Below are 15,646 nucleotides of genomic sequence, written 5' to 3'. Positions count from 1 at the left end.
ATGGGAGGCAGGCCTACACACAACCTGTATGTGCCATTTGCTAAATATTTATATCATTTAATTATCGGTTACTGTTTTTCTTTTATTCCAGGCTTTATCAAAAAATTCCACAAACGGAAATACACAATGGACAGTTTCTCCTCATGGCTGAGCCACATAATGCCAGGGTATATCTGGTGGGCTTTCTCCTCATGGCTGAGCCACATAATGCCAGGGTATATCTGGTGGGCTTTCTCCTCATGGCTGAGCCACATAATGCCAGGGTATATCTGGTGGGCTTTCTCCTCATGGCTGAGCCACATAATGCCAGGGTATATCTGGTGGGCTTTCTCCTCATACGCAGAGACAATATCCCTGATCTTACCTGTTTCAAAACGCAGAGGCAATATCCCTGATCTTACCTGTTTCAATATGCAGAGGCAATATCCCTGATCTTACCTGTTTCAAAACGCAGAGGCAATATCCCTGATCTTACCTGTTTCAATATGCAGAGGCAATATCCCTGATCTTACCTGTTTCAAAACGCAGAGGCAATATCCCTGATCTTACCTGTTTCAAAACGCAGAGGCAATATCCCTGATCTTACCTGTTTCAATACGCAGAGGCAATATCCCTGATCTTACCTGTTTCAATACGCAGAGGCAATATCCCTGATCTTACCTGTTTCAATATGCAGAGGCAATATCCCTGATCTTACCTGTTTCAATACGCAGAGGCAATATCCCTGATCTTACCTGTTTCAATACGCAGAGGCAATATCCCTGATCTTACATAGCGATCTCTTGCTTTTCAGGAGGTTGTACATTATATTTCTCACACACAAATTCCCCCTTAATGAAAGGGTTTATGATTAATCTCCTCCACTTATTTCTTTTCATATTGCATCATTTGTTTTTTAATAGCGTCTATGTCTCACTTCATTTGGTTTTCGTACAACTGTTCACAGTCAGACTGTTGGAAAATGTCAGACATTTCAGTTGCCCAGGCTCCCCCTATGGAGAGATCCCATTGAAAAACGCTGCTGGCTATTCTGGCAATTGGCATGTCCAATAGTCTATTCCAAAGTCTCACCATACACGCCTTCCATCTCACCTCACAGCCCATGTCCCAGTTATTTCCAGTATAGGTGCAAACTTGTGGATACCTAAAACAAATAAGTACTGCTCTGTTATGGACATGTTTGTTTTTGAGATACCTCTTAGCACCCCACACTCCTGCTGAATAGCCCAGAACAGGACACACGCATGTCTGATACAGTTTGGAATACGGAGCATAACCAACATTGAGTGTTTTTGTTTTTCCTGTAACTCCCCCAAGAGTTCTACTTGCTGAGTCGGCCCGGGCAGATGTGCCATATAGAAAGGTCATATGTTCATCAAAATAAAGACCCAAATATTTATAATTGCTAGTAACCTGGCATTTCTTCACCAAAACACACCCGAAAAACACTTCTCTTGGTACCCGGTTTTCTAAAATGCAATATCTGTTTGTTTTTCTGATTGATCATGCGTCGCCATCTTTTGCACCAATTGACTGTACATAATAACATTTTCTGCAGATCTTGTTCAGTTTCTGCCATTAAAATAATATCAGCATATGAGAGGATACTTAAAATGTCATCATATCTTACTCCAATATTTTACTGTTTAATTTATTTTGCCAAATCATTCATGAACATAGCAAACAGAGTCTGTGATAAGGCATCTCCTTGTTTTACTCCCAAGGATGTGGGAAACCAATCTGTACCATGTTGATTAACACGCAGGCAGTTAGTGCTTGGTAGAGAGACGGGATTGCGAGATAACATTTCCCATCAACCCTGTCTTTATCAAACTATAGGCTTAAACAATATATATTTGTCATGGAACATATCAAAACCCTTTTCGTTTGCCTTTGTAGTAGACCAAAGTGGTTCAATTCCCCCTGCAGTAATTCTATTCTTCCATTAGATGGAGTAGGAAGTACTGTAGTCTGCTGCATGTATCATACATGGGCTCCCGAGTGGTGCATCGGTCTAAGACACTGCATCTCAGTGCTAGAGGCGTCACTACAGACACCCTGGTTCTATGGTAGTGTGTTTGTGGCTCAGCGGTCTAAGACACTGCATCTCAGTGCTAGAGGCGTCACTACAGACACCCTGATTTGATTCCAGGCTGTATCACAACTGGCCATGATTGGGAGTCCCATAGGGCGGTGCACAATTGGCCCAGCGTCGTCCGGGTTTGGCCGGTAAAGACCTTCATTGTAGATGAGAATTTGTTCTTAACTGACTTGCCTAGTTAAATAAAGGTTAAATAAAAAATATCTAAATATATTAGGGCTTCAAAAACTTGTTTTCATCATCCCAAGCTCCTGTTCCAGCACAGGATTACTTCTACCGTCCATAATGATTAACATTAGAATTGATGTGTGTTTAGGATGTTCGCTCAGGTCAAGTTTTCCCTAGGGTCCCAAACTAGTAAACATGTCCCCTTTAATTTCATACATAATGTTCTCTTCATCACGATGGGAATATTCAGTGTAATGTATTTTTTAAGAGAGCACATTGTTAAACTATCTTTAAAATGGAACATTAATAAGTTAAATCTACACATTCAACAATGTGTTGGTTTTGTATATTTTCACTGTTTTCAGATGAGATTGATTCAGCTTGCTTTCCATTTGCTCTGCCTCTTTTTTCCAGACAGACAGAAGTTGTATATACAGGATACTGGTGTTTCCTCTCCGGCTCCAGACCCAATTTGAAGGACTGTAAAAGCCTGAACGGTTTCCAGCTTCCAAAGCAACGCTAGAAGAAAACAGATTGCTTTCACTGACAATGTGCTCGGGTAAATACCTTGAAAACCAGGTTTTCCTGTTTCTAATGTTGTTAGATATATTATTCATTTATATAAAATATCTACTATTAATTACAATTCTCCTCTGTATGAGAAGTGAAAGTAAAGTACTTATTTTCTTGATAATACAACACATGGGCCCTTTATTACAGGATAGTTAAGTTCATCTATTAGAATATATTTGCAATTACATCGTGACTTTTGTTCCCTTTTAGAAAAGTAAGTTATTTTAATATTTGTAACTTGTTAATGTAAAGAAAGTACTTTGTTGAAAAGGCACAAGGTAATGTAATGCAGAACAACATCATTCAATCCTCTCTGTTGACATTTGGATCCAGTATCCTATGCAAATAGACTATACAAATTACCATTACACATTTTTGAGCCGTCGCCAAATTCTATTAAATGGACGGGAAAATACTGATCGATTATCTTGTAGGCAACCAACAGTGGTGATCTTGACAAGTACTTTCTATGACGTGCCTCAAAAATACTTATTGTAGTCTAGGATTAAGAGAACACAACACATGAACACATCAAGATTTAGACACACATACACGAGGTAGATTCAGATAGAAAATGAAATGACTTTCTTTCATGATCATCGTCATAATTACAACTTTGTTTTGAGGGAAGCTTGACAGCTGCTATAAGCTGTTTAAAGGTGTAGTGTGTGATTGTTGTGTGAGATTTAGGTTGGCAGTACTTGAGATAATGATTTAAATATGTTAGAGGTGTTTAATGATCATGCATATCCATTCAAATAAATGAACAACAATTCCTTTATTTTTGGTTAAAAAGTGCTTGATTAGCACACAACAGTCAGAGACTTGTCATTAGAAAAGGCCAGCTAAAAGGGAAGTCACTTTTAAATGTGTCAATCTGGGATATTTTAAAATACTGAGCTCAGGTAGCAGACAATAACCCATGTAACTTCATTCATATTTCAACACATAAAAACAGTTGCTGAATAAAATACCATTACTATGTCATTTCAAGTTATCTTGTAATCAAATATATGTTACTATCGCTTTCACTAGTTAGCTTCCATTAAGCAGAAATTACCAATCATACTATAAAGAAAAACAACAACTTGTATGTCATTGAAAAGGCATCGGGTTCATAGTTTAATAAAACTGTTATAATCACTGTTATGAACGGTTATAATCACTGCTGTCTCTGCATCCAATTGTCATATGATTGAACAATCTGATTTCATCCACCAGGCGTGTTTGTTTAAAGAACATCAATGCTGTCTCACACTTTTAACTGTTCAAACATCAACCGAATGAGATTCATTCCAACTCACGACAGGCAGAAACATATCCATAACTGGAGATTCTTGATATTTCTGCTAACTCAACAGGTTTCAAGTAGGCCTATGAAATTAGGTCCATCATACTGTATGTCCAAGTGACTGGTTGTAGTCTCCTCCAGGAGTGACCTTGAATAACCTCAATAACAGAGCTGTAAAGAGTTTATTTTGTTCAAGGGCCTTGTTATAAAGTCTGGCTCACGCCACCGATGCTGTGAGAATTTTACTCCTATAAAAGACATAAAACAATGTATCAGGCATTGAAAACACAATCTCCTGTGGGTGCATATCAAGAGGTGGTGAGATGCGTACAAATAGGACTGTAAAAATAAAGCATGCATATCCGATGACTTCATAGGTGCAGAGTTGTCTATGTAAATACAAGGGGTAGAAGAATATGACCTATACCAGTAAAGGAACTGCTTGGTCAGATCAGATGCAGTGTACAACTGAGTGGGACACAACAACATTCTTTCTCCCTCACTTTAGCGTTGGATGCAAACCAACCAAAACATTTTCCTTAATGTGTCTACAAAAGAGACAGATCCTAATTCCCCATCTTTAACACATGGTAGGGAATTGTAACATTTGTTTGACTTCATGCTGTCAGTTTGTTTGTTGAAGACTTAACTTTTAAAACTCTCTGATTTCATTTCCATTCATTTGTTTTCCAAATACTTTTGAAAATAGGTCTTCCAGTTTGCATGTGAACATCCACAAAATGGTGATTTAAATAACATGTTGATAAAAATTGAAATATAAAGTATTAATTAAGTGCTAGATTTGAAATGTTATTGAAAAAGAGTTCCAACAAGTAGACAGTAAGTGAATTTATAGCAGAGTGCAGGGCTTTAAGCAAGCGCAGGAACAAGTTCTAAATGTCTTTAATAAGTATGCATTGGGAAAAAGTTTTTTTATCCCCTTGAAAGTTTCCCCTTAGACTCACTGGCTCTCTCTGACAAAGGGATTTCTTTCTTTCACAGAGCCCACCCCTCTCTCCCCCACCCTCCCTCTCTCTCCCTCTCTCTCTTTCCCCGGCCTCTGTAACAGCTGCTGCTCAGTGCTGTATCCTGAGAGAGTGATGATCAGTGTATTTTTTTTTCAAAGTGTTTTTTTGGAACAGATGGCCAGGGGAGAACTGGGGAATGTGCCAGTACCGCACTGGGGAATGTGCCAATTCCTGTAGCGAGTGAGTTCTCTGGGCTCCAGCTCGCGTGCCTTCACCCTGCCCTCTGCCCTGAGTGGCGCCAGCAGGACTTCCCAACTAGCGTTACGAACATCTGGTGTCTGGGACTGCCAGGAAAACAACCGCTCAGCTATTGAATGTGCTTTATGCTAGGGAAACACATTAGCTCCCAGTGAGGGAGAGAGAGCTAGAGGGAGCAGAGAACTGGGAGTGCAGGGAAAAGTTGTATGCATGTAATTATGTTGGATATGTAATCTATGAACAAACACCTAATTCATCATTGTTATTTTAGACAAGTTTTTTTTAATCTTTAAGAAAAGTGTTTAAATGTTTGCATCAACTTTGATGTAATTTGCAATTTACAAAATGTATAGATTACAATAGTTCGTTTAAGTGAAATACAACTTGTTTACAGTTTTAAGTTCAGGGTGATCAACCTATTGTGTGATGTTACTATGTTATGTTATGAGTTTTGGCAGTAGGTGAAGAGTTGCTAAAGGACATTTAAAACATTAAATTACAGATATGACTAAATGTGTGTTTAAAATGTAGATTCAATTGTTTTATTTAACCTTTATTTAACTACACAATTATAGATTAAATTAGATACATTTATAATGTTGTTTCACCATGAAAGATGGGAGGAAAAGGGGGGAATGGATGAGAGGGTGACAGAAGAATCTGGAGAATAAATGAGAGAGATTAAGTGACAGAGGAGAGGACTGACAGGGGACAGATGAAGAACTGGGAGGAAGAGAGGACTGACGGGACAGATGAAGAACTGGAGGAGAGGACTGACAGGGGACAGATGAAGAACTGGGAGGAAGAGAGGACTGACAGGGGACAGATGAAGAACTGGGAGGAAGAGAGGACTGACAGGGGACAGACGAACAACTGGAGGAGAGGACTGACAGGGGACAGATGAACAACTGGGAGGAAGAGAGGACTGACAGGGGACAGATGAAGAACTGGGAGGAAGAGAGGACTGACGGGACAGATGAAGAACTGGGAGGAAGAGAGGACTGACAGGGGACAGATGAACAACTGGAGGAGAGGACTGACAGGGGACAGATGAAGAACTGGGAGGAAGAGAGGACTGACAGGGGACAGATGAAGAACTGGGAGGAGGAGAGGACTGACAGGGGACAGATGAAGAACTGGGAGGAAGAGAGGACTGACAGGGGACAGATGAACAACTGGAAGAGAGGACTGACAGGGGACAGATGAAGAACTGGAAGGACAGTAATTGATAGATCAGTGTGAAGAAGTTAATGTGTAAATGAACGTTCTCCATACTTGGGTCTCATCCATGCATTAAAAACCTTGTTGATTTATAGAGAGGCCATGGAGACGTGTGGATCCAGAAGAGAGCTGGAGGAAGTTCAGCCTCAGTTTACATGACTCCCAGTGTCATAAAACACAAAGGCATCAATCACCCCTTTTATTCATCAGGGGCACTTTTTATTCTGTTCTGGACAAAAAACTGGCAAAACACCCAGTTCCCTTTCAAACACGAGTTGATGATGATTTAATTTAATGGGATCTTAGTAGGCAAAGGAATGCCTGTCTTAATTGGAGAGAGTGTACTCTTCCCTCTTTTGTTGTCGTTATTGTTAGAAATACCATCCCTCTGTCTGTCACACTGCCCCATGTTTTTCTATATGCAGCTTCCTGATCAGTCAAAGGGAAGTTTTCGCTGTATCGCATTAGTAGATAGGGCAGATCTGCTGGTTTTGACTAGCAGGTTATCTTTCGGATACAAATGCCCAACTGACTGGAATAATTGACCTATAGAAATCAGGGCATTAAAATCAAACTGTTTGTGTTTTAACTAATAGAAACATCACCATGTGAAGATATTTGTTAATATGAATGCATATATTATAGGTACTTAGTTTTATTAGTTGTATTAGTAGTTGTAGCAGTAGTTTTATAAGTTGTATTATTAGTTTTATTAGTTGTATTAGTAGTTGTAGCAGTAGTTTTATTCATTGTAATAGTAGTTTTATTAGTTGTAGCAGTAGTTGTAGCAGTAGTTTTATTCATTGTAATAGTAGTTTTATTAGTTGTAGCAGTAGTTTTATAAGTTGTATTAGTAGTTTTATTAGTTGTAGCAGTAGTTTTATTAGTTGTAATAGTAGTTGTAGCAGTAGTTTTATTAGTTGTAATAGTAGTTTTATTACTTGTTTTAGTAGTTCTATTCGTAGTTGTATTAGTTGTAATAGTAGTTTTATTACTTGTTTTAGTAGTTCTATTCGTAGTTTTATTAGTTGTATTCGTAGTTGTATTCGTAGTTTTATTAGTTGTATTCGTAGTTGTATTCGTAGTTTTATTAGTTGTATTTGTAGTTTTATTAGTTGTATTCGTAGTTTTATTAGTTGTATTCGTAGTTTTATTAGTAGTTGTAGCAGTAGTTTTATTAGTTGTAGTAGCAGTTGTAGCAGTAGTTGTATTAGTAGTTTTATTAGTTGTATTAGTAGTTTTATTAGTAGTTGTAGCAGTAGTTTTATTAGTTGTAGCAGTAGTTTTATTAGTTATATTTGTAGTTTTAGTAGTTGTAGCAGTAGTTTTATTAGTTGGACTAGTAGTTGTAGCAGTAGTTTTATTAGTTGTAATAGTAGTTTTATTACTTGTTTTAGTAGTTCTATTCGTAGTTGTATTAGTTGTAATAGTAGTTTTATTACTTGTTTTAGTAGTTCTATTCGTAGTTTTATTAGTTGTATTCGTAGTTCTATTCGTAGTTTTATTAGTTGTATTCGTAGTTGTATTCGTAGTTTTATTAGTTGTATTTGTAGTTTTATTAGTTGTATTCGTAGTTTTATTAGTTGTATTCGTAGTTTTATTAGTAGTTGTAGCAGTAGTTTTATTAGTTGTAGTAGCAGTTGTAGCAGTAGTTGTATTAGTTGTATTAGTATTTTTATTAGTTGTATTAGTAGTTTTATTAGTAGTTGTAGCAGTAGTTTTATTAGTTGTAGCAGTAGTTTTATTAGTTATATTTGTAGTTTTAGTAGTTGTAGCAGTAGTTTTATTAGTTGGACTAGTAGTTGTAGCAGTAGTTTTATTAGTTGTAGCAGTAGTTTTATTAGTTATATTAGTAGTTTTATTAGTTGTATTAATAGTTGAAGCAGTAGGTTTTATTAGTTGTATTAGTAGTTGTAGCAGTAGTTTTATTAGTTGTAGTAGCAGTTGTAGCAGTAGTTGTATTAGTAGTTTTATTAGTTGTATTAGTAGTTGTAGCAGTAGTTTTATTAGTTGTAGTAGCAGTTGTAGCAGTAGTTGTATTAGTAGTTTTATTAGTTGTATTAGTAGTTGTAGCAGTAGTTTTATTAGTTGTACTAGTAGTTGTAGCAGTAGTTTTATTAGTTGTAGCAGTAGTTTTATTAGTTATATTAGTAGTTTTATTAGTTGTATTAGTAGTTGTAGCAGTAGTTTTATTAGTTGTACTAGTAGTTGTAGCAGTAGTTTTATTAGTTGTAGCTGTAGTTTTATTAGTTGTGTTAGTAGTTGAAGCAGTAGGTTTTATTAGTTGTATTAGTAGTTGTAGCAGTAGTTTTTTTAGTTGTAGTAGCAGTTGTAGCAGTAGTTGTATTAGTAGTTTTATTAGTAGTTGTAGCAGTAGTTTTATTCGTTGTATTTGTAGTAGTTGTATTAGTAGTTTTATTAGTTGTAGTAGTAGTTGTAGCAGTAGTTTTATTAGTTGTAGTAGTAGTTGTAGCAGTAGTTTTATTAGTTATATTAGTAGGTGTAGCAGTAGATTGTATTAGTTGTAGGCCTATTAGTAGTTGTACAACAACTTTTATACTGTTAATGTAAGTTGTTTTATTTTAATTATTATTATTTCATTGTTATTATTATTAGACAATAGTTGTCATATTATTCTTGTGACTAAGTGTTGTTAGTTTGTTTAGTTATTTTTTCATTTGGACATTTGAAAACGAGAATGCATGTCAAGAGATTTCATCCTGCAAAATGTCAACTAAAATAAATCAATAATGCGATTGTGCTAAGTTTTCAATGCTATGATGTCATCAATTTACCAGTCCTTCTGAAATGTCTGATAGATTTGTTAGTATGTGACATGACAGTGTAGGAGGAAGGATGTTAAACGAGCAGAAAGAAAACCTCCATTCATTTAGCTTTATTTTAAAGTCAAATATCCATTACCAATTATTTAATTGGCCTTGTATGGTCACCTGTTGCTCTTTATCAACGGCCTTGTTTATAAGCATAGTTGAATCCACTGAAATATGTTTCATGTTATTGATATGCTATATTGCAATAAACACGTTTGAAGGAGAAGCTGGCTTTGACTTGGCTTTCCATTCCCTCTCTGTAACTACTGATGCCTCAGAGGCCATGCTCTTCTTTTGATAGCCTTTAACTTTAAAGCAAACTTATTGCAATGCCTCAGCAATGTCTCCAAACGTGTGCTTGAATACTTTTCACTTGCAGGAGTCTATTTCCATGTCAATGTCTCACCTCACCTAGTCATTGCAACATGAGGCCTTCAGCCAAAGAAGACATGCACAGGATAAAATCTCAGGCCAGACCGTCGTCAGACAGTAGCCTAAATACTGCATCCCCCTCCCTCCTCCTCTTCCCTAGATCCAATTTACCTTTCTCTTCTTGGAGCGTCCCTCGGCCTGCAGGGTGCGGGTGCACTGCTCCACGCACTCTCTGAAGCTCATGTTGCCGCGATCTGGGGTGTAGTCCAGGTCTGCCAGCTGAGCCAGTGACAGGATGTAGTTACAGGCGATTCTTAATATAGCCAGCTTTGACAACTTCTGTCCATAGGAGTAGCAGGGCACCTGTATAGGGTTAAAGTTTGGTTAGGTTAAAGAGGCCCATCATACTGATATGAGAGGATGGTAGAATCAAGTTGAGGAAGTTTTCAGTTAAACTATGGTATACATGCTCTTTAGATACTATTGCTGGTGTCAGTTGGTGTCATGTGACAGTTTTCCACCATATCTTTCTAAGTGCCAAAACAGCTGGTGATGACATGACCCAGTAAAAATGGTTCACAACAACTTCCCTGATTTTTTTTTCAAAGGATAGATATTCCATGTTGGTTTTGGTCAACTAAGACTTAGTTGTAGTTGACATTGATATTTCATAGTACTCCTACTAGTATCAGACCTACTGGAGTACCTGGAGTGTGAAGAGCTTTGTCATTAAGAAGCCTGTTCCCTGTTTCATATGCATTTGACACATTTTTCTGTCATTGTGAGAGGTGTCATGTGGATATGATTTGCACTGATATTTTGATTACATATAAATGACATGAATAGACTATTACATAGGCCTACAGAAGGGGAACATGTTTTTTGGGGGGGCAGACAAGTAATTGTGTATGTAGAACAGAATAAGAATCAGAGCGACAATTCAACTGTTTGGACTGACATGTCTTACAGACTGTTCTTTCTCATATCTTTAATGTAGCAAACTGAGCACATATTTTGAACATAATGTCAATAATACCAAATTGTAAATTGTTGACAGTAAAATTAATTTTATAAACTATCTATAGAAGGGTCCATACAATTTATACTCAAGTGGGATATATTAGCCTACATTCATACTCAAGTAGGATATATTATGATGAAATTCACAGTTATTTTCATAATTTCCATATCTCCATACAGTGGCATACTGAAATGGGCATTTAAGTGCAACAAGTTACTCTGAGTTCAGCATGAACATCACATTTTGAACAAGAGGCGTCATTGTACGGATTGTTTGTTTAGTGAATTCAGTGTTAATACCTGCTTTCTCAGCGCCTCAAAGGCTGCACTGATGGTATGCACCCGGGTCCTCTCTCTGGCATTCGCCAGTAGCCTCCGTGTCTGCTGAACGGCTTTGATCTCAGTGACGACGCCAGACGTTTCTCCTAGCCGTTTCTTTGGCGATTCAACCGGGTCGCTGCTATTGATGTAGGCTGTCTGAGAGGCTGAGGAGAGGGTCTTCTCGGAGCGCTGGCATAGGACGATCCGGGACTGTAATGTGTGATCAGTCCCAAATGACTGTTGATGGCCATAACTTGTAACATGCGGGAATGTGCTGAGAAAAGTGTCTCTGCTTGTCGGTGTTGACTCGGATAAAGGCCGTGACTGTGGTGATGGGAGCTTCCCAGTAACTGTTGATGGTAAAGCATTTATCCTCATGTCAAGAGCAGTATTCGGGTTTCCAGATGAAATATTGGATTTCTCCACAGATAGAACTGAACCAGGGTCCTGTAGTCTTTTTTGGACAATGTTTCTACATGTCTCTTCCATCAGTTCCCCCATAGAATCGTCGTCCATTATTGAATCATATTGGAAATGTTTGACTTCGTCAGTGGTGACACGTTTGGGGTCCCGACCTTTCCGTTTAAACTTTTTATTCCCAGTTGAATCCTTTGCATTGATTGTCTTCCAGCCATCGCTGAGAAGATGTGGATTCCTCATTTCTACACAAAAAAGGCACTATTGAAAACCGACGGCACTGCCTTAAACAATATCGCGCAAAAGTATAATAATATTATATTGTAACTTAATCAATAAAATATAGCCGGACAAATCACTATGCAATGCAGCACTCTGATTACAAGCATCGACAAGCTTACTTTAAATAACACAAATAAAGAATAGACCGCATGTGCAGGCGCGTGTTTCTCCCGTGGATTCCGCGTCTTCTGGAGCCATCCAAATTGGCAAAATTTTTTGTGAATGTGCTCGTGAGTTTCATCTGTTTTAGTTTTGCCTCAGTTTACATAGAAGCCCTTGTCGGTGAGATAAGTCGCCACGCCGCCTACAGCGAGAGACCGCCCAAAATATCTCTCGCCGTGCGTAATAACATATTAAACCACTGATTACGCGCATGGCTACTTGGTGACTTTTATGGACAGGCCAACAGAAGGACAATTATAATAGCATGTCAATAATTATCGTCATAAATTCAGTATAATAACACGTTTTTTAATTATTATTATATCACAATCTGTATGCCTTACAACTTAGGCCTAGGCTATAGGCCTCCTAGAGCTGGGGTGCATACCCATCATATTATTTTTGGTCTTCATTTAGCAAGCAAAACTTTTAGCTAAGTGCCCTATGGTGCACATGGTAACCACTAACAGTGTAACCTAGACTTTTTGACGTGTCTAGATAGCAAAGAAAGTTTTTGTAACAGGGCAGACAACGGGGGACAGTCCAGGAAAAATCCACCCAAAACCACTCATTCCTATAATTTACAGTGTTACATAACACTAACATGTGATAACAATATTTTTTGTGAACACATTTTTAATTTTGTCGTTATAATAAGTTTGGTAGCAAAAAATCGTTGTGGAAATCTGTTGTAGCTAAATCGACTACAAAGCCCACAATGCAATGCTCTCTCTATGGGCTGACAAGCTAGCTAGCAAACGTAGCTACAAAATAATACCAAAGTCAACATCAGCATGTGAAGTAGCTAGTTAGCTCTAAAATCGCCTAAACAAACTGCACTTTCAATTTAGGGGACTACAATCTCACCATGTTCAACCTGCAGATATATGTTCCTCGCAGAATGTAGTCTGACATTCGCAAAGGTAATGCAATGCACCCTGGACTGATGAGGCACACAGGGAGGAGAAATGTGTTAGACCCTCTGTTAAATTACAAATTTGTCTTGGTAGGAATAACGCTAAAAATATGGTCAATGGCTCATTCGAGAGAAGACAACCTCCCGCGTTATGACATCGGCCAGTATTGACACCTGACATGTATGATAGACGTTTTCGCGATTTGAAAGTCGTATTCTTATTAACTTCAAGTGTAGTGAGAGCGGCTTTATCGCAATCATAAACTATCAAACACATGGTTTGATGACATTCCATTCGCTCCGTTCCAGACATTTTTATGAGCTGTCCTCCCCTCAGCAGCCTCCATTGTAACACCATATATACAAAAGTATGTGGACACCCCTTCAAATTAGTGGATTTAGCTATTTCAGCCACACCCGTTGCTGACAGGTGTATAAAATCGAGGACAGAGCCATGCAATGCTTTTCTTTCCAATGTTAGGGTTGAACTGGCTTTTTGTATGCATAACCTATATAATATACACACATGGTTTGATGACATTCCATTCGCTCCGTTCCAGACATTTTTATGAGCTGTCCTCCCCTCAGCAGCCTCCATTGTAACACCATATATACAAAAGTATGTGGACACCCCTTCAAATTAGTGGATTTGGCTATTTCAGCCACACCCGTTGCTGACAGGTGTATAAAATCGAGGACAGAGCCATGCAATGCTTTTCTTTCCAATGTTAGGGTTGAACTGGCTTTTTGTATGCATAACCTATATAATATACAGGGGAAGCTATGCTACAATGATAAGTACATAAACTACGGATAAGTCAACTGCTGAAGACAAGAACTACACCCGGCGATAGGAAGTGCGTCACGAGGCTGGGACCAGCCTGCACGCCGACGATAGGAGGAGCAAGTTTAAACCACGCTCCTCCTCCCTCTGACAGGCCAGCATTGAGCGGGAACTATCTCTGTCAGAGTATAAAAGGAAAAACAATAGGATGAGACTCTCTCTTCTCTGTCTGCCCTGCGTGGTGTCACAGCGAGACCATATACGAACCACATATTTACCCTACACGTGTTTGCATTAATTAAAGAACAAAGAAAACTTGAGTTACTCTTTGCCAAATAGTTTGTTCTAATACCAGATTTGAATCAAACACTAACAAGTCAGTTCCTAAAATTTCTGCCCTGCTAGAGCTGTCCCGGTCAACTGTAAGTGCTGTTATTGTGAAGTGGAAATATCTAGGAGCAACAACGGCTCAGCCGCAAAGTGGTAGGTCACACAAGCTCACAGAACGGGACCACCGAGTGCTGAAGCTTGTAGTGCGTAAAATCACCTGTCCCCGGTTACAACACTTACGACCAAGTTCCAAACTACCTCTGGATGCAACGTCGGGAGCTTTGTCGGGAGCTTCATGAAATGGGTTTCCATGGCCAAACAGCCACACACAAGCCTAAGATCACCATGCGCAATGCCAAGTGTAGGCTGGAGTGGTGCCAAGCTTACCGCCATTGGACTCTGGAGCAGTGGAAATGCGTTCTCTGGAGTGATGAATCATGCTTCACCATCTGGCAGTCTGACGGACAAATCTGGGTTTGGCAGATGCCAGGAGAACGCTACCTGCCCAAATGCATAGTACCAACTGTAAAGTTTGGTGGAGGAGGAATAATGGTCTGGGGCTGTTTTTCATGGTTCGGGCTAGGCCCTTTAGTTCCAGTGAAGGGAAATCTCAGCACTACAGCATAATGATATTATAGACGATTCTGTGCTTCCAACTTTGTGGCAACAGTTTGGGGAAGGCCCTTTCCTGTTTCAGCATGACAATGACCCCGTGCACAAAGCGAGGTCCATACAAAAATGGTTTGTCGAGATCGGTGTGGAAGAACTTGACTGGCCTGCACAGAGCCCTGACCTCAACCCCATCGAACACCTTTGGGATGAATTGGAACGTCGACTGCGAGCCAGGCCTAGTCACCCAACATCAGTACACGACTTCACTAATGCTCTTGTGGCTGAATGGAATCAAGTCCCTGCAGCAATGTTCCAACATCTAGTGGAAAACCTTCCTAGAAGAGTGGAGGCTGTTATAGCAGCAAAGGAGAGACCAACTCATGAGTCTTCCAAGATGGCGTAGCAGTCGGACGTGTGTCTTTGTCTTGTCCCGTCCTTTACCTTTACACCGGATCATCGCAGCTAGCTAGCTGCTATCCGAGTGGCTACTCCTGGCTAATGTCTCTGTCCCGAACAAGCACCAGTTAGCCTGGAGCTAGCCTCGTGCTAGGCCCATCTCCCGGCTAGCCAAAGAGGTCAACCAGCCAATTCTTGGGCTACAATACCTATTTTGCCAATTGGCCTGGACCCTTTACTGCCGACACAGAGCCCCGCCAATCCATCACGACTGGTCTGCCGATGTAACCGGCCAAGGTGGTCTCAATAGGCTCTTCCGTTGCGACGTCGCCGGATGCCCATCTGTTAGCCCCGGCCCGCTAGCTGTCTGAATCTCCATGTCTCCAGCTCGCCTAGCGTAGCAGCGACTACAGAATTGGCTCCCTGACTCATCTAGTGCTACTCATTGAACCCTATGATCACTCGGCTACACATGCCTCTCCCTAATGTCAATATGCCTTGTCTATTGCTGTTTTGGTTAATGATTATTGTCTTATTTCACTGTAGAGCCCCTAGCCCTGCCCAATATGCCTTAGATAGCCCTTTTGTTCCACCACCCACACATGCGGTGACCTCACCTGGCT

At 39.5% G+C, this 15,646-nt stretch overlaps 1 protein-coding gene across 1 annotated transcript; it reads right to left on the bottom strand.

Moving 5' to 3' along the window:
• Positions 1-3,601: 3,601 nt before the first annotated feature.
• On the bottom strand, positions 3,602-12,153 carry atoh8 (atonal bHLH transcription factor 8). Its single transcript, XM_045724069.1, has 3 exons — positions 11,104-12,153; positions 9,955-10,146; positions 3,602-4,381 (listed from the first exon to the last, which is right to left on the bottom strand). Exons 1-3 carry the CDS (start codon positions 11,782-11,784, stop codon positions 4,376-4,378), a joined length of 879 nt encoding a protein of 292 aa, XP_045580025.1. The 5' UTR covers positions 11,785-12,153; the 3' UTR covers positions 3,602-4,375.
• Positions 12,154-15,646: the final 3,493 nt, after the last annotated feature.

Source organism: Salmo salar, chromosome ssa09, assembly GCF_905237065.1.
Source record: "Salmo salar chromosome ssa09, Ssal_v3.1, whole genome shotgun sequence".
Classification (NCBI taxonomy): domain Eukaryota; kingdom Metazoa; phylum Chordata; class Actinopteri; order Salmoniformes; family Salmonidae; genus Salmo; species Salmo salar.
Note: the sequence above shows the minus strand (reverse complement) of the source record. Positions and strands in the feature narration are given on the sequence as shown.

Bases quoted from the DNA above. Each gene is read 5' to 3' on its own strand.
- atoh8 (XM_045724069.1), bottom strand. From the start codon at position 11,784: ATGAGGAATCCACATCTTCTCAGCGATGGCTGGAAGACAATCAATGCA. The intron at 10,147-11,103 runs GTATTAACACTG...AACCCTATACAG, and splicing joins TTGAGGCGCTGAGAAAGCAG to GTGCCCTGCTACTCCTATGG.